The following is a 23,830-nucleotide window of genomic DNA, read 5'->3' on the forward strand; positions in this document are numbered from 1 at the left end:
AGAACCTAATAGTTCAGTTAGGTTAGAGGTTAAGACACAGTTCCTTGGAGCCATAGGTAAAACAAACCACCTGTGGAATGGAACCATGCATGTCTGACAGAATGCCAAGAGGGAGGTACCTGGTTAACAGAAGCATCTGTATTAGCCACAGGTGAGGGAGAGCGACAGGCAGGTGGAGAAGAAATCTCACTGTTGGTTCCCTCCTCCCCAGACTCCTCAGTGACAGGGGAGAGCAGCGTGTGACAGCGACCAGCAGTCATCTGCCACAGGAAAAGTAACCCCAGAGCACAGGAAGAAAATCAGTTACCTCAACTTAAGTTTAACTTAACTAAGATTGAGATCAAAACAAGAAAAACAACACATGGCCAGAATTACTGTGACATTATTTAGTCATACTTCATGCTCTGACATTTACCAGTTTAAAAATCTGGTTGAAATAGCAGTCTCATTTACTTGTCATACTGAAGTATGAACACGCTCTCTTGTTCCACAATGAATTTAGAAGAACTCAATAATAACAAAATAGTGTTTGCCTAAATGTCTTCTAATACAACCACTGCCACATATGGAAACACTGTGGAGAGCTACAGAATAATGCAGTATTGGCCGCAGTCTGGTTAGAACAGAATAATGCAGTATTGGCCAAGCCAGGTTAGAACAACAAGGAATGGACTTGAAATAAAAAAATACAAACAATTCAGTACCAACATATTCTTCTTGCTTCCCCAGTGCTGTTGTACAGTGTTAAATCCCAAAATCCACACTCTATTTTCACTCAGAGAAAAATCCTAATACCCTCAGCAGTATGTTTGTAATAAGAAACAGAAACAAAAGCAGAGTAATTCAAACATGAGGCCTATGGCAATGCTTAGCTAATTTTCATTTCCAATACAGTCATTTGAGAATGCAGCAGCATACTGCCAAAATTTTACAACAAGAGCTTTAAAAATATGGTGTGTATAAACTTATACACTGCAACGTGTTATGAAATAATATTTATTCTGGTTTTATTCCTGGAATTCAGTAGTTTCTTAGCATTTACTCTTGCATGCTGACAGCTATGAAAAAACACTCTACTTGCATCTTATTACAAACAGCTTCCACCAGTATTTGTTAAATAACTTCATCCTACGTCAAGAAGTTTTGAAAACACATATAAAGCAAAATACAGCAAGGGGAAGCTGTAACTTGTTTGGTTTGCCACACTCCAGCCATTTCAAAAGCAAAATGTAGATGTGAGCTGCTGCAATTTGCTACACAAGAGTGTTGCAATGATGCAAAAGCAAGCAGCTCAGATAAACAGTACTGAGACCAATGCATTCCTTACCATAACCACGGAAGGATGAGTGGGGTGTGCTGGGAGGAAGTCTGACTCCAGTTCCTCCATACTCTCTGACAGGCCCTCCACTTCTGTCACTGTCAGCAGCATGGTGGCATGCTTTGCTTTCATCGTCAGCATCTTGCACTTGGAATTCAAAGCAGCAATTTGCTCCTGGTATCCTTTGATCTTCTGAGCCAGCTCCTGAGGAAACATTATTTTTTTTCCTTTTCCCCTAATGCAGAGGCAGCCAATAAAGGCCAGAGGACCTGCAGCATTTCAGCTTCCGCGGTGAAGGCAAGCTCTCCCCTCCAAGCCCAGCCAATAACATCGTAGCGCTGCCTCTCAGAACCCCCGCATCAGCCGGCGCAGTAGCTGACAAGCAGGATGTTGATAGTGGAGGAAACAAGTCAGGCTGCGTCTGCACGGGCTGCACAGCTAAACCGCAGCGCCCAGGGCTTTGAAGTGAAAGCAGAAAAGTGCTGTGAAAGGCTCTGGGCACGATAATCGCAGAGGGGAGGGAAGGCCACCTCACGCTTGCATCCAGCCTGAACCTGACATGAAGTCTATAAGCTTCAGACTGCAGCAAAGGGGAATGTCTCCATCTTTCTGTCCTATTTCTCCCCCTGCTCTATTTCCATTTATGTAAGGAAGATAAGGTTTCTCCCCATAGTGCATGCCATGGAAGTGAGGTCACGTGGCAACCACAACTGGAAAAAAATGCCTCATTCAGCTCTCACCAAAAAGAATGAATTGTTTAAACAATAACTCACAGGGTCAAACAAGATCAGTTGTGATAGGAACAATCAGTCAAATAATAACATTAAATGCAGACTGGATAATTTTTTTTGCCAGTGTTTGGATAAGCTATGTTTTAGTCTTGTTTTGTGTAATTCTTCAGTTAAAAGCTGAGATGTACACAGTTCAAACTTTTCTTTAAAAAGAGCTGTAGAATCTGTCCTAAAGCAGAGCATATTTTAAAATAGAGGGGTTTAGGGCTATGAAATGGTCTATCTCCGTAGCCAAACACTATCATAAGTCTAAGTTTAGTCAGAGAAGAAGGACGGACATGAGTTTCCTTAGAAACTGACTTATTTTCTTCCCTGAACTGCTGCCAAGTTCAGCATTATGTTTTAAAGCTTTCAATTAATATACTTTAAAAATCGTGGAAGATTTTCACATTTCTGCCAAAGCTTTTGTTACTCTCTCCCTAGAGGTTCTGTAACATGATAGAAGTTTGATTTATAAAGTGAAAAAAACCCCATTTGTATAAGCTTGCCTGCTAAATCAGGCATTATTAATTCAAGTATATATTTCTGCATTATTTTTATATCTGCTTTTATTTCTTCACAAACACAATTTTTCAAGGAAAGACAGCAACAGAAGTTGCAAGATCTAGTAAATATAATAATAAGTAATCAGAGTACCTTGTAAGAAGTAAATAAGATTACTGTTTCAGGCTGGTAAAATTAAAAGATTTTTTTGGCTATGTAATATTTTCAGGAAACTACATCCTAAAAATCACAGTGCAGAACGGTTGTGGTAAAAAATACAGCGTTAGAAACAGAAGCAGCAGAAAGCTTGAGGATGACAATTTACTGCCTGGGTTTCAATGGTACCTGGCCATTGTCTGAGATGTTAGAAATGAAGGGAGCTCTCTTGAAGCTTTCAGGCTTACCTTGGAGACTAAGTAAAGTTTTGACTATAACTCAACTAGATCAATTAAAAAGCAAACTGCAATCAAATCAAGACTTAATGTAACATCTAGCAGCTGGAACAGTTAGCTGCTATGTTTAGCAAGTACCAGTCATTCACTAAAGCTCAATGGACAACCTTTTTAGGGCTCAGTAGGAAATTACTGTCATTCAGTATATTCACTGGACTCCACCAATATTACTGCAATAACATTTTTGGCAACAACGTCCAATGCACTGAGTATCTAATTTGTGTCTCAATTGAAAACACAGAAAAGGAAAAGGAGATAAACTTGTGATTGTGAAAAAAATAAAGCAACTTATAAAAGCAATGTCCTATGAGGTACTGTGTTATCCATTAACAAGTATGGAAATTCTGTCTGAAAGTATAAAGAAACATGGTTCAGTAAACATAGTTCCAGAGTGCAACTAGTTACGTAGACGCATAGCAATACAAGCTTCCTACAAATCAGAGTGTACTTTCCTTCTTTTTTGCTGTTATTTTAATTCTAAACATAGCTACTGCCAATGTTCCTCTAAGTTTTGTCCATGCAGATGTCAAAAGGGAACCTAGTAACATGTTTTCTTAAAATAATAACACATGTAACAAGCATCTTGAAAGACTTGCCTTTTGAAGTAGTAAAATAATATAGAGTTCAATATATCTCCTATGCTATCATTTTACACAGGTATTAAGCAGACAAAATACGACCCCAGAACATGCATATCTCAGTCTTTCAAAACTCCTTACCCCTAAATGTGGAAAGCCTGCAAGTATGAAACCCATCCACTTTGGTCAATCAAATGTTTAGAAGAACCTCTAGCTACTGAACTTATTCAAACACAGATGAAACTTGAAGCTGCCCAATTTTTAATTCCTTCCTCCCTCTAGCAACATTCCTTCCTCCAGTAATATTATCCTAAATCACTAGAGTCATTCTTCTACATTTGCTGTTTCAGAACATTTGAACAGAGAATAGCAGCATTCCTAATTCAGTCATAAAACCCCAGGTTTATTTAAGCAAAGTGAATTTATACTGACTAACTGAATTTATACTAACTTTTGTAGCAACTGGATAGAAAATGATCAACCCATACAACATTAGGGTGTATTGCATAACAGCACAGAAGCTTTAATTCCAAGGTAAAGAAATGATGCCATCTGGTGCCAAAAGTGACACACAGACCCATGGTATATTTCCCATTCCAACAAATACACAACAGATAGGGGAAGGGCAAAGGAGCTCAGGAGTTCCCATGTCACCACAGAAGGCAGCTGCATAGAGACTACTCTGACTCACTCAAGGGCTAACGATCAATAGAGTTTGAGGGCAGGATCTGTAACTCCACAGGACAAACCTCTTCCCAGTAATGACTTCAAAATAAGCCATCAGAGTGAATGTTGTAGAGTTTTCCTCCAAATCTACTGTGGTTTTCTGTGCCTTGATGTTCTTTTACAGAATGTTACTTGGATGAGAATGAGTAAGTACTTTAAGATATGTATATATAAAAATATCAGTAGCAGTGATTACCTGCTTGACTGCTGAACATTGACTTCTGGGACACTCCTCACTCAAATAGCTATGTTAAGTGTCCCTGAATTACAAAAATGCTTTCACATGTTCTGTTGTTCCCTGGAGATTCAGACACATCTAACTGAATAAACAAATTAACATCTCACACTGTACCAGTGGCATAAGTTTCCTACCTGGTATTACGTCTATTTGCTCAACTAGCCTTAAGCAAGTCTGAAAAGCCATGCAGTTAATTTATGAGTACTGTTGATGAAAAGTTTGTCAGGTCAATGACCTGACACTGAGCCCATGTCGTTGCATTTTGTCTTTCCTACCTCATGATGCGAAATCTGGACCTGTAGTTCCTGGATGTTGCTGGTTGCTATTGGCTTGTCTTGGATCTCACGATGGGCATTTTCTATCATTTGCTGTAAATGTTTCATTTCTTGCTCATATTGCTCATACTGAACCACTGCTTCCTAGAGAAGAGAAGAGAAAAAAAAAATTGTCTACAGAACACTTTATTTAATCTTAAATCTATCTGGCACTTGCATCTGGACAAGTAAAGCAGAAACACGGTCAGGGAAAAGTCCCTTCAGAAATATTTTGAACTGCAATGAATTCAAGGGTTTCATTTATTTAACTATTTAAAAAAAACAGTTAATGTAACATGATGTTTTAGATATTCAATATAAAATGCTAGAACTCACCTGCACCAGATACACCAACCAAAAGACAGCATTGCCTAGCCTCATAGTTTTACTATAAAGCATTTTCATCTGCTTTTTCACTTCAAGGCTCCATTTACCAAGTGGGAATACTATACAAAAAAGTTTGTTTTTACAGAAAATACAGCTGTGAGAGGATTATGAAGACTGATTCAGACCATTATCCTACCAGTTTAGTATCAGTTCTATCATTGATTCACCAGCAGTTTGCTTAACTCATTTAAAAACTTTTCAGTGTGACATTGTATCCTTTCTTGTACTTGTTTCATTAAATATCCTTAATGATCAAAAGCGTCTTCTGTAACCTAACTTGAACCTCTGTAGCAGTACTCCAGCTCAATATGTATTTTCTAACACTAAGAAGCAAGAAAGGCTTATTCTTTTCTTCTTTGGAAACACCTTTTACATGTTTAACTATGGATTCAAATAAAACTTAGTTTTCTTGTATTTAGCAAAACTTAAAAATGCAAATTTCATAGATGCTGAATGACTCCAAAATCAGAATGCAAATATATACAAATGTAAATAATTTTTAAAAGCTTTATTTTTATTCTAGAAAGCTATTTAACTCAATAGTTTTTATGCAATCATCATAAGCAGTTGATGCTATAATGATATATGAACTTCATTAACTGATTACATATATTATAAAAACAACCTGTAAATTAGTTGTGTATTAGCTCTTTGTCTAGTTAATCCTAACAGCATTTCAAAAAAACATAGCGTGGTCAGGGGGAGACCCAAGATGAGAGCCAGATGAGTAAAATCAACAATTATTACAGAACTATAGAATCATATTGGTTGGAAAAGACCTTTAAGACCATTGAGTCCAGCCACTAACCTCACACCGCAAAGCCCATCACTAAACCATGTCCCTCAGAACCTCATCCATGTGCCTTTTAAATATCACCAGGGATGGTGACTCCACCATCTCCTTGGGCAGCTTGTGCCAGTGTTTAACAACCCTCTCAGTGAAAAAGTTCTTCCTAATATTCAACCTAAACCTCCTCTGGTGCAACTTCAGGTCATTTCCTCTTGTCCTATTACTCACCACCGGGGAGATGAGACCAACCCTTACCTTACTACAACAACCTTTCAGGTAGTTGTCGAGATTGATAAGGTCTCTTCAGCCTCCTCTTTTCCAGACTAAATAATCCCAGTTCCCTCAGCCACTCCTCATCAGACTTGTGGTCCAGACCCTTCACCAGCTCAAAATTAAACACAGTATTAGAGGTGCCGCCTCACCAGCACCGAGTATGATCATGAATGTTCAAACTTTCAAAAAACACGGAGTCAGAACTGATTGAAATTTAATAGATAACTTCCTAACAGTACTGCAATGATAAAAAGGAATTTGTAGAGACTTGAAACTCTCTGTTTTCACTATAGCTTGTATGGCACTCTTCAGGTTACTCATAGTAATTTATGGGAGGGACTTATGCTTGCCTGCATGATGTTGCACTGCTGAATGGCAGTGTGCTGCAGGCGGCTGGCTTCCTCTTGGAGCCGGAGGGCACTGAGGCACAGTGGCAGGCTGGTGACTACCTCTTCAGGAATCCTCAGGGCACTCTGACAGACTTGCACTGCGTGAACTTTTGGCTTCAGTGACTCCATTTCAGACAATAGATGCTAGGAAAAAAAAAGTACCACAGTAAGCTAGTTTTGCAGAACTCTCAGAGCATTTACTGTGGCGAACGAAAAATTATGACGAGATCAAGCACTAAAACAAACAAGTTTGACTATTTTCTAAGTTAATAAAATCACAATACACTTTGTCTGAAGATACTCATTTCGAAATGAGCATTCTTGGACTAGATGATCTCTAAAGGTCCCTTCCAACACCTACCATTCTATGATTCTATTCTATGACTCTATTAGTTAAGCAAAAAGTCTGTATAATAGGAATAAATGCACTCCATGAACAAGTGTAGTAGTACCCATTTCTAAGTGTTTAAATACAAAAATATTTCTGTTAACATATTTGAAAAAAATATTTTTTCATAAACCACAAATAAAAGCACTATGGAAGTCATTTATGTATATATATATATTAATGTTAAAATCTGAGTGGAATGTCCTGCTGAGACACAAAAACACATTTTTCAAGCCAGCAAATTGATCCTGTTGTGTTCACAGCCTTCCACTGAAAATAAAAAACATGTCTGAAAATGTTGCTTAAAATTCAAAAGGCAATCAAAAAGACAGAAACACAGCTAAACAGAATGATTTTTCCCATTCCATCCCTTACTTCCCTTGGCAGCCATTTAGGGCTAGACTCTGAAACAATGACCCATCTAAGAAACACCACAATTGGTCTCACTAGCATTAATTATTCTTTATGTAAACTTACACTATTCTAGTGATAACTTTGAAGTCCTGATCTTTTACCTGTCTGTGAGAAAGTTGCTCTTTCAAACTCAAATGCCCGAGCTCTGGAGAGGTCAGTGTGGCTTGGGCTTCCTCCAAAGCAGCCTGCAGGGCTCTCAGTTCAACTTCAAATTTCTTCATGTCCTGCAACACAACACATTTGATTTAGGGATAAAAAAAAAACACAAACAAAAAAATCACAATAAATATACATGTCTGGATTTTGAATCCCTTATATAATCCCTATGTCTGTTATATACAGTGACAAACCAAATTCATAGTTTTAACAAGGAATTTTAAATGTTTAAAATATTGGATAAAAATACTGATATTGGATAGAAATACTCATATGAGAGTCTAGTTATAGAGGTCCCAAAGACAATTATTATTTTAAGTACTTCCTCAATCTCAAATACAGCATGTACTTTATAAACCTAATTCCATAAAGTTTGAGAAGAAATTGAGAAGTAGTAAGACAGGACATAATGGTCTTATCTTTACAGACTGTTCCTAAAGACTGGCAGCAGTGGATTCCCAATTATCTCAACAGACATGATATTTCACTATTTCAGTACTCATTTTTTGTTGTTGAGAGTTTATGAAGTTGTCTTTTGTTGCAATTTCAGTCCTACACTTGATATCCCATTAATAACGGACATGAGAACAAATTATTTTTATTCTCTTGGAATATATAATATGTTAGGATAATCTTTTGTTCATGTATCTTTTCTAAAAATTTATACACATATTGCAATCATCACAATTCCCTGTCTTTTCTCCAGTTACTCCACATCTTTCTTGAAGCACAAAACTGGACACAACTGAATCCAACAGAAGAAAGAAGAGGACTACTTCCCATATCTTATAATTATATACTTTATTTTCTGCATGGTATTTGTATTTTTTACAATGGTGTGATGTTGTTCAGTCATTTTTCCATGATGCACATTATTAAACTTAAAGACCATTCAAGGGGGTGCATCAAGCCAGTGGTTCCTGATTCAGAAGAACAGATGCCTGGTTCTTCTTGTCTAAACATAATTTGCCCCTGTCTCTGTTGAATAGCAGCCTATTTTTTTTTCAGTGAATCTCTGTACATTTCATGTTGACTAAGCATCCCAAAAGCCAAGATCTCTAAATCACCATGCAACTCTTTAACAAAAATACAGAATAGTACCAATTCCAAGGGAGAACCCTGCAAAATCCTACTTGATGTATCTCTCCTTTTGTGCTGTGAACCATTGATAATTACACATCAGGTGATTTTTAAAGTTTTCTACCCAGCTTTACACTTACCTATTGTATTATCAACTAGATAAGCTTATTAACTTTGGTAATAATATGTGAAAATTTCTTATAAGAATTTACAAATAGTTTATTCAATTGTTCTAATATTTCCCTGAGAATTGAAGCTAGTAAGTTTCACTTCTATCATGCTTACTTGCACACAAATCTCAGGTTCGTTCCATGAAAAAAAGAAAAGTTTTAGCTCACAAACTGGTTTACCAATTTGTGCTTCTGTAATGGAAAGAAGTCTTCTTCCAAAAATCTCTCTGTTACATTGCTGTGGCTACTGTAGCATTTCTGCTATATCCTATAAACATTGTAAAATAAGAGTCAAACGTGGAGAATGTTCACTTTTAATCTTAGCTGAAATTGTCCTAACAATTGTTGATAATTTATTCTCTTAGTTGCCTTTAAGTATTTTCCTATCTGGTAGTGTGTAACTGCAGCAGGTGACAGCTCAAGAACTCCTATAAATATATTAATTATACCATTCCAATTTTCCTTCTTTTCCTGAAAGATTTTAACAGTTATAAAAAACAGTTGCAGGTACTGCATAGCCATAGTACATATTTACATTAAGGATAAACTCATATGCAAAAGTTGCACAGAAATGTCAGGGACACAAAAAGTACATTTGTACTTTTCATTGTACTCCCTTGTAGAGGTAGTTCTTAGATTATGGAATCCTGCTCTTGCCTGGTAGTGATCTAAATTAAAAGACAGCAATCTTTAGCTATCTCTTAAGAGAAAAATAAAGAAAATGGTACAGTGTAACTGCCAACACAGACACTTTTCAGATATCTAAATGTAAGTGCTCCATGCCATTTGAAACACAGTATGATCGCCAATACATTCATCCAGAACAGGCAGATATTACAGGAGATGCAGGAATCTTGTCCCCATCTGCAAGAGCAGCTGCAGGCAGTATCTCACACAGCATAAGATATCTTACTTTAGATAACACAATCATGTCCTTTACAGACCACAGATAACAGCACTGCTAATAATCTCAGAAATATGATGCACACACCACCCTAGTTGTCAGTTAGCATTTAAAAAAACCTGCTTTCATATACCTTTGCAGCATCTTGGAGATTTGGTAGCCGCACTTTGATAACTTGCTGCAATTCCTCTGTCCGCCGCCCTAGTTCCAGCACTTGCTGTGACATTCCTTCAGTACTGTATACACTTGCTAGATACTCAATCCTCTCACTCATGGCCTCCAGATCACCATGAATCTCCCCGGACTCATCAAGCATAGTCTACATGGAGATATGAACAAGTTGAATGCTTTAGTTGCGTTTCAGCTTAAACATATGATATTCCTGTTCTGCAAACTCCTCAACTCATACACATCTCTATCCATATTATTAAGTTCTACTGATTTCCTGTAAGGCTTCAGAAATGTGCTTAACCCTGAGTGTAATCTGAAGTGCCTCATCTTCTGGGAAACAAAAGAGCAGGACACACAGCTTCAGCGGCTATACTTACCAACACATTCATTTTAGTGTTTTGCTGTATATGCTTACCTGTGAAAATATAATATACACAATCTAAAGACAGCATTTATTCTGGTTAGGAAGCAGCAGAAAACACTTGGGTGCAGTGTTATAGCAAGGCAGCAGTCAATAATTCTGCCTAAAAAATAGCTACCAAAGTGAGATGGCATTGGTTAAGTCTATATTGTCATCAACTTTTGAAGCAGGGAAAACGCTACTGAAAAATCAAATCAGAAACGCTGTCTCCCAACTACCCTCAGGATAAATTGCCTGGAGGGTCCTATCCAAATTAGAAAACGTGACATATTAAGTTGCCTCAACATAAGAGAATGCAGATGATGATTAACTAATGTATATGTAAACCCCATAATTAATACAGTCTTACTTTGGCATTAGGGAGGCATGATCATCTTATCATGCCTTGATTTGTTTCATGTGGTCATGTAACACTGGACAAACTTGAACCTTGTCAAACTGCTCCACCCATCCCACACCTACACGTTTCACATGCAGACACACATAGAACAAATAGCACAGGAACACCAAACCACTTTCTGAGATGTTCAGAAAGCAACTCATCTATTGAGCATCAGTCTGAGAACATTTAGTGTGAAATTCATCAGATGAGAAAAAAGGTGATTGTAAACAAGACAAAATAAAAGTCCTGCAAACTAAAAATCATGTTTGGTTCACTAACATTTTAGAGGAATGCTAACTAGCTGCAATGAAATGCTCAGTGTGAGGTGTGATAGAGTCCCAGTGTACAGACACACTATTTAATCAAAAGCTACTACAAAGCCAATGTATTTGAGTAAACATGGATATGAACTTTGAATCACCTAGTTTTATTCAACAGTATATTTTAATTTCAGTCTCCAAAACAATTGTCCAAAATAAATTAATCTTCTTTAAGACTTGGGAGAACAGTCAAACAAACCTAGCATTTTAAGACTTCTTTTTCTCCTCTAGAAAAGGCAGCAAAAAAGTGTAGGAAATTAAACTTCACTCCTTAGAAAATAACTTCATTTATATATACACTATCCTTTAAATGTCATAGCTCATACAATCACCTGGTAGGCTTTAAACTGATCACGAAGCTGAGATGAAGAATTCCATGTTATACTACCATGTACTAGGATATTTGCTTTCTCAATCCATTTTAATATGAACTCCAGCATCTCATTGTATTCTTCCAAGTGTGAATCAGCCTGGATATAAAAGAAAAATTGACTTAAGCCTAAAATGTAATTCTGTAGAGTTCTTAGAGACTGATACAAATAATTTTATTTCATTTACTATTTTTAACTTGGGGAACATTTTAACAACATTTCCTGACTGTTGAATGTAATTTAATTTCTTCTGTACTTACAGAGTTAAAATAGCTCTGCTTCCAGCTACAAGCATATCTATTTCAGCAGAAAAAAGGCATTATATGAATGTAGGTCAAACTGGATAAGTGCACTGATGCTCAAACATATCCCTAGAGGGTACACTTCCTGTACATATTTCATCTTCACACCTAAGTTCCAAAATACATTCTTGCTCAGTTTGTGGCTCAGTGCAAGACTCCTTTGTGTCATTCGTTACTTTTCTTTGTCTCTTTCCATGTCATCCCTCAAATCGCTTTTTCTTAAAACCTGCTTTGCCCACTCAGTCATATTTCAAAAAAGAAATGTTGCACTTAGTTCAAAATACAGAACAAAGGCTCTACTTTCTGATTCATCAAATTTATATTTAGCAAAGCACTCTTTGCATTTTTTCCTATATGAAAGGATACATCAAAACCTTTGTGATGGAACTGTATTTGCATGAAGTTTGCCTTGTCTGTTTCCTGGTGCTGAACAAAAACATCCTAATGACTAAATCCCTTCACCTTTGAGTGAACTCTTATTTTGATATTAAGTTTTTATCTCTCCAAAAACATTTATTTTCAGAGGAAACTGAAAAGAATATAATAAAATCTGTCCAAGCTTTATAGAAGCTTCTTTATGCACACAGAAAAGAAAACTGATAGTCATCACAGTATTGATAGCAAAACCATTGAAAGTTCATTTCTTTGCTTTTAGCGAAAACTTTTTTTTGGATAACAACAATTAGCAAAAAAAAAAAAACCCCATAAGAGGAAGCATCTGTGCTTCAATGCACCATGTTGCATAAACTTGATGTATTATCACAGCTCGGCTATTTTCTCTAGTCTACAATTTATACTCATTCTCTAAAGATTGAGACTAGAGCAAAACTATTTTACTTTATTTTATCTTATAATGCTGCAAATATAGGTAACAGTGATAAGACAGAAGCCCTGAAAAGTACAATGAGATACTATTTCCTGGAATGCTGCTGTTGGTGATAAGGCTTGTAATCTTTTCAGAGCACCAGAGGAAATGACCACTAGGTGATTCATGGAAGAGGACACTAAAGCAGCACCACAGAATCATTTCATCCTCATGATCTCACCCATCTGTGCCTCTCTGAGGTGATGCAAGCCCTGATTAATATCAGGCAGATGTGCCAAGGAATGCTCCCTTGTGTATAACTACAGTGAAGTAAATTAGAAGTTTGCATCCTCCCTCTGCTTATGAAGGGAAACAGCACAAAGGATTTGGGATCATACCTGACTGAGCTTGGCTGCCCTGTACTCAGCCTGCCGTATGGTCTGTTGGTGCAATGCAGTGAGTTTCCCTATCCTGTTAGCCAGCTGCTTAGCCAGCGGTACGTTCTGCTCTGCAAAGTCCTGGACTGATGCATCTAATTCCAACAGCTTTATATTGCAGCTGTCCAACTCTTCACCGAGGATCTAGGCAGAAAAAGAAGAAAAATCAGTGAACCAGGAAGCATTAGCTTTCTGGTTGATTATTTCTAGTTCTACTAGAACGTTTTATAGTCCGTCCAAAGTCTCTCTAGTTTGTTCCATTTTTGCTCTGGCTAGAGACCATCAATGTTTGTCTAAGCAGGATGTTTGGTCATCTCTTAATGTGTGCCGTTACTCTTCCTTCTCTGACTTCCTGGCTGAAATGGATAACCATTTTCCCTACCATAGTGAAAGACTGAGTCACTTCAGTAACATTAACAGTTCTTGGCTACCATTGTGTTTGTTTTGAAATGAAGAATCAGCACACATTGCTATGATAAGGATCTTTATCTATTGGGAAGGGGTTTCATCATTTTGTTGCTCTCTTAAAATATACTCTTACAATCTCAGAAATATATAATTACTCAATAATGCATTAATGCATAGACTTTCATGTTCATTTACATTTTTTTAACCTTTAATTACAAAAAATTCTGAAACACTTAAAAATGAAACCTAAAAGGTTTTCCATGTTTCTCAGACTGATAACACACTTACGGACTACAGATTTTTGGAGACAAGACTACTGTTGGGGCTTTTTGTACTTGTTTATTACAACTCAGATGTTAACAATTCATTGTTTTTGTAATATAAACAAGCCTCATCAAACACTGTAACCCCTTTCCAATTATTTTTAGAAATGTAAATTGCAATCATCAGACAAAAATTGATTCAGAAGACTGCTTTAGCTCTAAGTGCTTCAAGTAGTTGAAGTTCTTCAGGTTAGGGCTGTTCTGACAGACACAATTTAGAATGTAAGTTGTGATCCTTCATTACGATAAACGAATATGCCACAAAGTTAGTGACATAACTGTCTACATGTAGACACAAAGACAGATGTTGAACTTCTAAATACAAAGACACACATATTTCAGGCAGACATAAATAAATGTCTACTACAGCAATGATGCAGAATTCATACACTGTTTAGAATTGAGGGAAGGATCCATTTGATCTGGGTCACATGGATTTAAACCAGATTTTTATTTTCTTTTTCACAACCAGTTTCAATGTCAATATAAAAATATCTACTGCATAATCAAAGCCAACTCAATCTCAGGAATATCATCTGAGCACTAACATAAATGCAGTTTTGGGAACATTACTATATCTCCAGTAACAGAGAGTTTTCATCAATGCAACATGGGAAAGTACATTTCACTAGCTACACCAGATTTTACAGGATATATTTCAATGACACCTCCTGCAAAGCAAACGATATTCTTGAGCACATTGAGAGTAACTCATGAAATTAAACAGGTGATTTTTGACATACTGGATATGTCAAATCTTCTCCTATTTGGTATGCTTTGCTTACTTTCAGATAGTAATTTGGTCAATAGAAAAAAGCCCTCAATCAATCCCTCTCCCCCCACAAAATCCCCTACTCTCATATAATAATAATAATCCTAGCTTGGCCATTACACCTCAGTATAAATGATGAGATCTTCTGATGAGATTAAGAAAACCTACAAAAAGAACCAAGAGTCCTTTGCATTACCCTTAATCACACCAGTAGTACTCATTAATGCACCAAATGCTATGAAACAGACTACTGGCTAAGTAAAAGTCTATTTATGACAAAAAAAGATGTATTGTTAAGAACGATTTTTTTCAGTAGAGACTGTGACAAGGAGCAGTTTGGGAGCTTCTAAGGCTTTCCCAGATTGCAGTCATATTCATTATTTGGAGGGAATAACATAACTTTGTCCTTTTTTTTTTGACTTCCTACAAGTTCTGTTACTCAGTCAGGTACCTTTATCAGCTAGTTAGAAAAGAACATAATTTAAAAAATCTCACCAGTCAACTCTAATTTCTGTCCGTTCTTCTGTTGCAATACATTAAAAAAATATGTTATTCAAGTCTTCATAAATGCAACTTTGGTATGAAGTGAGTATCTCAATTCAGAAGAATTTACAGAGTAATGAAATAACAGAAGCTTTGTCTTACCTTTTGTTCAAGTTTAGCTTGTGCTATATCATTTGTCTTCTTTTTCAGTTTGGAAAGAATGGCATTCAGTTCTTTCGCTATCTCCTGGATTTTCTGACCAAACTCTTGATTCAATGTTTTGATCTGCTGAGTTTCTTTTTCTTTGGTTTGAATCTGTCAACAATAAGAATGAAATTCAGTAATCAGAAATCTCTCCTGAAAGGAAATGAATTTCCATTTAACTGACTTTAATTTAAAAAAAAGAAGGTAATAAAACTATGTTGTCATAGTTTGAGCACAGTTGGATACTGTATTTTACTAAGTTATAAAGTCTAAAGAAGGGCTACACATCTGTAACACATTTATCTAGCATGTTTTACCTGATCCTGTACAGTTACAAGGGCGAGCCCAACTTCTGCTAAATGAAGAGAGAGTTCTGAAGGCAAAATGGTATAGAGTCCCAAATATTTATTCTGTTGTTGTTCAGCCATTTTTTCAACAGCCTGGCGATGAGTATTTGCTTCACCAAGCAGAGACTAATGACAAAAAGTGTTGTTAAGAACAAGGGGAAAAACATGTCAGTGCAAACTTAGCTAATGCAGACATTAAGTGCACCTTGCAACAATGATTATTGCTTTCAAATTTTTAACTAGTTCATTAAAAATAATTTTATCTTGGTATTCCGTGGATTACCATTTATGTCTGTCCATTCAGATATCTTCTTGCTAGAAAATATGGTAGTATGTAAAACTGCATAAATGCAAACATCTAAATATTTATTAAACATCCTTAAAATGAGGTATTACAGCTCATCAGCTACTTCATGCTTTATGAAGCTGTCTAGTGACTTAATAAAAAACTAATGAATATTGTCTAATTTGAATTTTGAACTGACACTCACTAGCAGATTACAATAAAGACCTTAATTGACAAATCTGTAGATTGTAATTGACAAATTTTATATACCTGCAACTCCTGAAGTTGAGTATCCACTTCTACATCAGGGCTTAACAAATACTCTTTTGTTTCCTGAATCCAGGACTTCACAACATTAATCTCTGCTTCAACCTCCTCACGCTCCTTCAGCTCCTGTTTCACCATCTTCACACCTTTTTTCACTTTCTGTTGCATGCTTCAGAAACAAAGAAACACTAACTATTTGAAAAGAATCAAGCAGTGTCTAAAAACAATGGTCTGCCAGAAAATGAATAATATAGATGATTGCTAGCCCTATATCCAGAGCAATAAAAAGGTGGGGCAGTGTTATCAATGACTACTTTTAGTGGTTTTGCCTGGGCCAAGTTTTGGTAGCAGGAAGGGGGAGTTGTGGGGAATCTAGTACGGGGGTGGCTTCTTTAAACAAAGATCTGCCAGAAGCTTCCCCTATAGCTGATAGGGTCAATGCCACTCAATTCTAAGATGGGCCTGCAGCTAACCAAGGCCTGGTCAATTAGTGACTGAGGTAACACCTCTGTTAACGACATATTTGAGAAAGCAAAGAAGTTGCTGTGCAGCTGCACAATAACAGTAGCAGAAGGGAGTGAGAATGTGAGAACACCACCACAAATACCACATTCAGTGGAGGAGGGTGAGGAGGTGCCCAGGCAGTTGAAGAAAGATTTCCCCGTGAACTGTTCTGAAAACCATGGTGAGGCAGGCTCTGCTTCTGCAGTCTCCCTGTCCTCATCTTGACTCATGAATCTCTTGTTATATTTTTGTCTCCTCTGTATAGTTGAGAAGGGGGAGTGATAGAATGACTTGGTGGGCACTTGGCACTCAGCCAGGGCTAAACCACCACACTACTAAAGAAGCACACTTAAATTTCTTATGTTCTTTCTTTGGTTCATTCCTTTTCATTAATGTTTTTATATATTTTGATATCAAGTGTACAATTCTTTTGAAGAAATGCAAAAGTTTATGATACAGACACCTATATCTGAGCTCATCACCACAGACTGTCCTTATCGTTGGTGGAGGAAGCTGGCATTTCTAGGGCACAACTGAGGATGATTCATCATCGTTCTAAAAGAAACTTTTAAAATAGGTCATAAAAACTGCATCTTAGACCTGTCTGTTTCTCTCCACCACTTATAGAATGAGAAATAACCAGGATATGTGGATACCTATAAAATAACGTGAGATAAATTCAACTCCTAGTGAAGAGATTTCTATTGTCAGAATACCTAAGATAAGGCATAGATCAAACATCTGAACACCGTTTTTGATCCAGGGATCTTCCTGGATCTACCTATTAAGACAGACATTCCTCAAGAACTTGGATCTCCTGTAAAAAACAGAATATTTTTCAGGCAACAGCTCTGTGAGCTGTACAGGACTACTTGTGTATCTTATGTATGTGACATGGACCTTACTTCGATAGTCTCACATTTGATTTATGTTTGTATAACCTTTCATAGTTAAATTGGCAAGGGAGCTCTGGTACAGGCTGCCCAGGGAAGCTGTGCAGTCTTCTTCTCTGGAGGTTTTCCAAACCTGCCTAGATGTGTTCCTGTGTGACTTGACCAAGGTGAACCTTTTTTAGCAGAGGGTTGAATTGGATGATATTTAGAGGTCCCTTCCAACTCCAACGATTCTGTGAGTCTGTGATTTTGTGAATCATGTCTCCCTTACATGATCCTCACAGACTCTATTTCTCAGAAACCAATTTTAAGGGAAGAATGGAATTACAAAAGTGCATATTTTCTACACAGTTTGCTATTCAACTTCAATCAGTTATGCATGTACACAATGAACTTTGCAGAGCCCAGCTTCAGGGTTTACAGTTTTTGACTATCTTCCTCTTCCCACTGTGGAGATGCAGTTAATGGCATCTTAGTGCAGTTATAACATGGATATGAATTCTGAAACTTAGCCATAAACCTTCCTGTTTTATATGAAACATTTACAGGAAAGCATTTAGGTTTACATAAACATTCATATAACCACAGAATGAAACGTTAAGATATGTTTTGTTTACATATGCACTGAATTCCCCTATAAATTTCATAGGTTACCTGAGTGCTTCCAACAGGGGAAACAAAGTTATAAACTAACCTAAACTAAGGATATAAAAAGATAAAAGGTCATTGTTAGCCATGAGATGCAATGGAACAAAAACGATATATGAAGTGTAATGTATTAATGAAGTGTATTAATCTTAATGAAGTGTAAGGTATTATTTTGCTAGTGAACCTTATAAGATATTGCCTTACTTGTGGCATCGATCTTGCATTGCTTTGACTTCTTGCATGACTGGTAGTTCCTCCTGAAATGGAGGTTTTATTTCCACATCCTGAAGCATGCTGACAGCGTGCTGTTTGAGCAGACTCAAAGATGACAACTGGTGCTCCACCTCCAGAAGGAAACTGCTGTGGTATTCCAGGAGTTCCAGGAGCTCTGTCTTGGATGCCTTTTCCACTGAGCTTTCTGGTAAGCGACCTTGTAGCTGATCTATTGCTATGGTAGCTTTCTGAATCTATGGAAAGAGACATAGTCTTGGCAAGAATGAAATTAAAAAGAAGCTAGAACATGTGATATCAAAAGGTGGTAAATCCAGTGCTGTACATTTAGATACTGTAAAACAGTTGTGGTTCAGGGCTTGTGCAGCAGTCTCTATAGTAGACAGAAATCTATGCTCTCATGTGCTGTATCTAGCTAGACCTAGGTCTTCACAGGGGACCACAACTTGCTAAGAGACTCTTGTCAAGTGATGAGTGGCTCCTCATACTTTCTGCATTTATTTTCTTTATTGCTATAGGACCTAGAGCTCCACGGCAGGGCAGATGTATATTTGGTATATTTAACAAAAACATTTTTCCCATTTCCAGAGAATCTGCAATCTGAGTGTAAAAAAATGGACGATAGATAAGGAGAGACAGGTAGGATATAAAGGAAAAAAGAGACACACAATCAGTGAGCAGTGACAGATAAGAATGTGACTGCATAAAGTTACATACTCTTTGGAGAAAAAAAAAAAGGAGATTCACTTAATATAGAATAGACCAATGGGAGAAGGGAAACCTGAAGAATCACCAGAAAGAAAAACGTCTCTGTATTTAGTAAACGTATACACATAGAACAATGCAAACCTTGGAGGCAGCACTTTCAAACCTAGGTCTTCCATAGGTATGTTTCTCTATGAGCTCAGAAAAATCATTGCTATTCCTGCTATCAGCTTTCTCTACCATAAGATGATTAATAAGTCAGTGTAACAAGTGAAAACCTACATACAGTTAACAAAGAAGGATTTACCAAGACCAAAAGTTACCTTATCATTAAAGCCCTTCCATTCCTGCACTGCATCTTCCAAAATTTTCTCTTGTTCTTGGGCTACATTCCGGAGCCGTGTCCAACGCTGCCAAACTGTTGTCATGGATCTACTTATAGTTGCCTTACTAGCATCATTGCTAACTTTTTCCAGCTGTGAAGCTTTTTCTTCTAGGGCTGTGATCTTCTCATGGAAAGAATTCACTACAGACACAAGAGTCTGAAAAGGCAAAAATAAGCATTGTTTTCCTCTTTTAACAACACACCTCATAAGTATTCAACACACACAGATGAGCCACTTGCATCCACTGCAGACAAAAAGGAGGTACTCTATGTTAAGCAAGGTGGTTAGGTCTTCATTTTTGACATGCAATGTATTAGCTACAGCTACTTGAAAAACCTGGTCTAAAATGCAACTCTCTGAAAGCAGCAGCAATCTGGTGTAATTAGATTTTCTTTTCCTTGCTAGCCCTCCAAAAGTGATGGAAACAAGTATTCACAACCCTTCTTGCAGAAAAGGCTAACTTCTCTTAGAGTTTAAACAACAAAGCAATTCAGGTGTTCAGGCACGTATTTATGCCATATGTATCTTTAATACCATTTTAGATGTCCAAGGGATCAAGGATATCGTCATACAGCTGGATGACATTACATTACTCTTAGGGAAGATGCCTGCCCTCACAGAGACACAGTTGGAGATGGGTGCAGGATGTCTTAAGTGTCACTAACTGCCTGTATTAAGGCAACTGCTTAGCACCCTAAATACTAGAGGAGAAAGCAATCCTTTTAAGTTACATTTCTTGCTTTTAGGGTTAAAAAAAAGTTAATATTAAACCCCTACCCTTTCTGTCCTAGTAAACCTGTACTATGTGATCCAAAGTAGATGGATGTTTATATTCATCTCAATTTCTTGTGTAGTACACAATCTGGGGGCTTATGCACCCAAGGCTTTTAAGGAACCTCTTGTTTCCTTCCAGTTCTCTACAGCCCTGGGACACACAGACATTAAAGTGTCTCTGTTACACCTCCATACAAAACATTTGCATGAAACACCTCTTGGTGTGCTATAACATAGTTAAGTGCTACAGGAAAAGATCTAAAAACTCAAATTCATGTTGCTGCAAGTAGGGACCTATGCAACATATCTATTTTTCACTAAAGGAAAAGGATTTAATATAATTTTTTAGTACTTTACCTTATGTGTTAGCAATTTTTCTTCTGTTTCATGAGAAGAAGGAGCTTTAGCTACTGAGAATTCAGATAATTTTTTCTCAGCCTCATTCATCACTTCAATAACCTTCTGTCTTGCTGTCTGGTACTCCTGCCACTCAGAAGCACACCTTAAACAAATACAGTTCCAGAAAGAACAATTTAATGCAACATAAACCCATCTAGTTTTCAATACAACTGCTATACAAGTATACCTTTGCAACTGCTCTTGTCGGGTTTTGGCTTCTTGCTTGGTTCCATTGGCCTTTTCCTCCAACGCAGCTACACTCTGCATCAGCTGCTCTCTTGCTGTATCTTGGATAAAGGGTTCTATCTCAGACACAAGACCCTGTAACTCCTTCAAATGATTATTGAATTGTCTCTCTGTGCTGAAAAATTCAACATGGCTCCTTAGGTTCTCTTCAGAATTCTCAATATTAAGACCATTTCTTGCTAAATGTAGACATTCTTGAGCATCTTCTAGCCAGTCATTTGCGATTTGTGTCACTTGGTAGTATCTTTGGCAGAGGCTATATAATTTATTCAAGATAGCCTGAAATAAAAGGGAAAATTATACAGATGGCCATAGCCATAAAATTGACAGCAGCAACAAAAATATCCCCTGCTGAGTGTGGATTTTGTTAATGCTTGCTTTCTTTTATCTATAAAGTATCAAAACACAGGTCTGGAGATACTACATAGAAGTAGGTTTTGAGTGAGTTTGCACATCTACATGCAAATATAAATGCATACTAAGGAGGCCTGTCCCCCTACCTCAAGTCATCCATGACAGCAGGCCATAATGTAAGTCATTAAAAAACTCCAAAGAACAGAATTCTTAAAATCAATCTTTTCATGATGATTACAAACATCAAGCCATAGAGCCATCTTTTTCAGCTTCATGAGTGAGAAACTAATGATACTTGGAGTGCACTAACCTGTCTCATGTGTATAGCTTCTTGAACTTCACCATCTAGTTCTGTCAGCTCAGCAAGAGTGTTTTCCAGGTCAGCAGGTATCAGCTCCTTGGCTTTCATATACTTCTCTTTCTCTTTCTTGCTCAGTGCATTCATTATTCTCAGGCTTGACTGTACTTCTTCCTGATGTATCTGAACCTTTCGTATTTCTTCTTGGATGCTTTGCAGTTTGAGGTCCAAACTTAAAGTTCCATTAAGTTCGGTTTTCACCCACCTCAACCAGTCGAGTGAGCGGCACATTTCTGTCTGGAAGTCTATGCTTTGAACAAGTCTGTTCTCACACTCCTTCACAGTGTCAGCAATAGCAATATGCAAAGACTTCAGTTTCTCTTGCCAAGACTGCACTTGGTAGTTTGTCGTCTCACACGCAGAGGAGTCAAGCTGAGGAGAAAGGGCTTCCAGATGTTCAGTTATTCGCTTCAGAAGACTCCCCGAGTCCTGCAAGCTGCCCACCAGAGAATGGTATATTTTCAACTTTTCTTCTATTGGGAGTGTTTCTTCATTTACTTTAATCTGCTCCTTCTTCACTGCCTCTAGCTGTTCCTCAAACTGCATACACATTTTCTCGTGTTCTTGGCATGCCTCTACTGTGTCTTCCAACAGGTTGATTTTTTGTTCAATTTGCCTCTTCAACTTGTGATATAGTGTGACAAGCTTTAACATCTCATCTGGTTGCCATGGCTGGCCAGTGCTTCGAAAGGCCTCCTTCTTCTGGTTTAATTCATCCACTGCTGCACCAAGGCTCACCACTTCACCTAAGAGATCTCTGTAGGCCTGTTGCAGTGACACAGCTTCCTTGGCTGAAACAGCAGCTGGGCCTTTTTCCATGTTGATAAATTGATCTTCTGACTCATTCAGAGCTTTGCTTGTTAACTCAATCAAAGAGGCATACTCTTTCCTGGCATAAATTGTTTCTTGAACCTTATATAACTTTTCTTTTGCCAAAGCAGTAACAATATTGAATTGCTGAGGGAGAATGTTCAGTTTTTCTTGCAGATAAGAATGATCCACATCATTAAGTGACGGTAGGATTTCTTGGCCATCTCTTTGCAGTGCAAGTAACAGATTTTCATATTCCGGAGACTGTTCAAGAATCTGTTGATATTTTGCCAACTGGCTGTATAGTTCAGAGTTTGAATTCATTACATTGACTTCTGGGAATGTGACAATATCAGCTTGTTTTAGCCAATGACAAGCTTTATCCAAATCTTCTTTGAAATATTTCCTGGAAACTACATTTTTCTCCAACTCTAACAATCTCTGGTTACACTTTTGTAAAACGGTATCATACAGATTCTGTAGTTCTTGCAGTTTACCTAACACTTCACTCTTTTCTTGTTCTGTTGCTTCTTTCATTAAATTCCTTCCTTGAGCCCACAATCCTGTGACTTCACTTTGATAGGCCTTCAGGTTAGCCTGGGCATTCTTACAAGTCCTGATCTGTTTGTTGACGTCTTCTGGCAACAGACAAATGTGTTCTGGAAATGTTACCATCTTCTCATGCTGGTGAATTTGGTTTGTAGCCTGAAAGACTGCCATGAGAAACTGTGTCTTTTCAGACAATGCTTTATTCAAATGCTTTCTTCTCAGGCTGACCAGATCACTGAGACAATCTACATGGTGCTGTGCATCATAAAGTGCTTTCTGCAGCTCCTGCCTTTCATTGAGCCCTAGGTTGGTCATCACTCTGTCAGCGTCCTTCACAAGTGTCTTCAGAACAAGCTGTTTGGCTTCAAGCTCACTGCAAATGGTAAGATGATCCATGAGAAGACTCTGAGCCAAATCTGGAGGAGGGCTCTGTTTAAGAGCCTCTGAGATACTTGGTTGCTGCTCCTCTGCCCATTCCATCACTTCCTGAAATTTGGAATGCACTAAACTGAGCTCTTCTAAGGTTGAAACAGAAACTTGAATTTTCCTTTTCACAAGGTCTTCTAGCTGAGTCCAGCGTTGCTCGAAATGACCAAATTGCTCCTTTACTAATTCTTTGTCATCAAGATTTAGATGTTCTATCATCTTCTGTTTCTGATCTTTCAAATCTTCCAGAGAAAATCTCCTTTCCTGTAGTGCCAGTGCCAATTTTTGCAAAGCTTCAAGGTGTACATTTGTACTTTCAGCATCAGACCTGTTTATCAAAATGGACAGGACAGAAATGAATTATTAAATCCTATCTCAGGACTTTTAAAAGCCCACT

At 37.5% G+C, this 23,830-nt stretch overlaps 1 protein-coding gene across 7 annotated transcripts in view; it reads right to left on the minus strand.

Moving 5' to 3' along the window:
- Positions 1-23,830, minus strand: part of SYNE1 (spectrin repeat containing nuclear envelope protein 1) — a 287,050-nt gene that overhangs the window by 95,389 nt on the left and 167,831 nt on the right. For 6 of the 7 annotated variants that reach the window (XM_061988999.1, XM_061988996.1, XM_061988997.1 and 3 more), the window contains 15 exons: positions 21,601-23,761; positions 20,878-21,215; positions 20,649-20,793; positions 19,455-19,673; positions 18,400-18,662; positions 16,154-16,319; positions 15,568-15,723; positions 15,209-15,361; positions 13,022-13,204; positions 11,478-11,615; positions 9,985-10,170; positions 7,643-7,765; positions 6,701-6,883; positions 4,862-5,005; positions 1,328-1,522 (listed from right to left, as the gene is read on the minus strand). In XM_061988999.1, coding sequence (XP_061844983.1) covers positions 1,328-1,522; positions 4,862-5,005; positions 6,701-6,883; positions 7,643-7,765; positions 9,985-10,170; positions 11,478-11,615; positions 13,022-13,204; positions 15,209-15,361; positions 15,568-15,723; positions 16,154-16,319; positions 18,400-18,662; positions 19,455-19,673; positions 20,649-20,793; positions 20,878-21,215; positions 21,601-23,761 — 4,753 coding nt within the window. The remainder of the gene's footprint in view (positions 1-1,327; positions 1,523-4,861; positions 5,006-6,700; positions 6,884-7,642; positions 7,766-9,984; positions 10,171-11,477; positions 11,616-13,021; positions 13,205-15,208; positions 15,362-15,567; positions 15,724-16,153; positions 16,320-18,399; positions 18,663-19,454; positions 19,674-20,648; positions 20,794-20,877; positions 21,216-21,600; positions 23,762-23,830) is intronic. The other variant, XM_061989000.1, reaches the window with a different exon arrangement.

Source organism: Colius striatus, chromosome 2, assembly GCF_028858725.1.
Source record: "Colius striatus isolate bColStr4 chromosome 2, bColStr4.1.hap1, whole genome shotgun sequence".
NCBI lineage: Eukaryota > Metazoa > Chordata > Aves > Coliiformes > Coliidae > Colius > Colius striatus.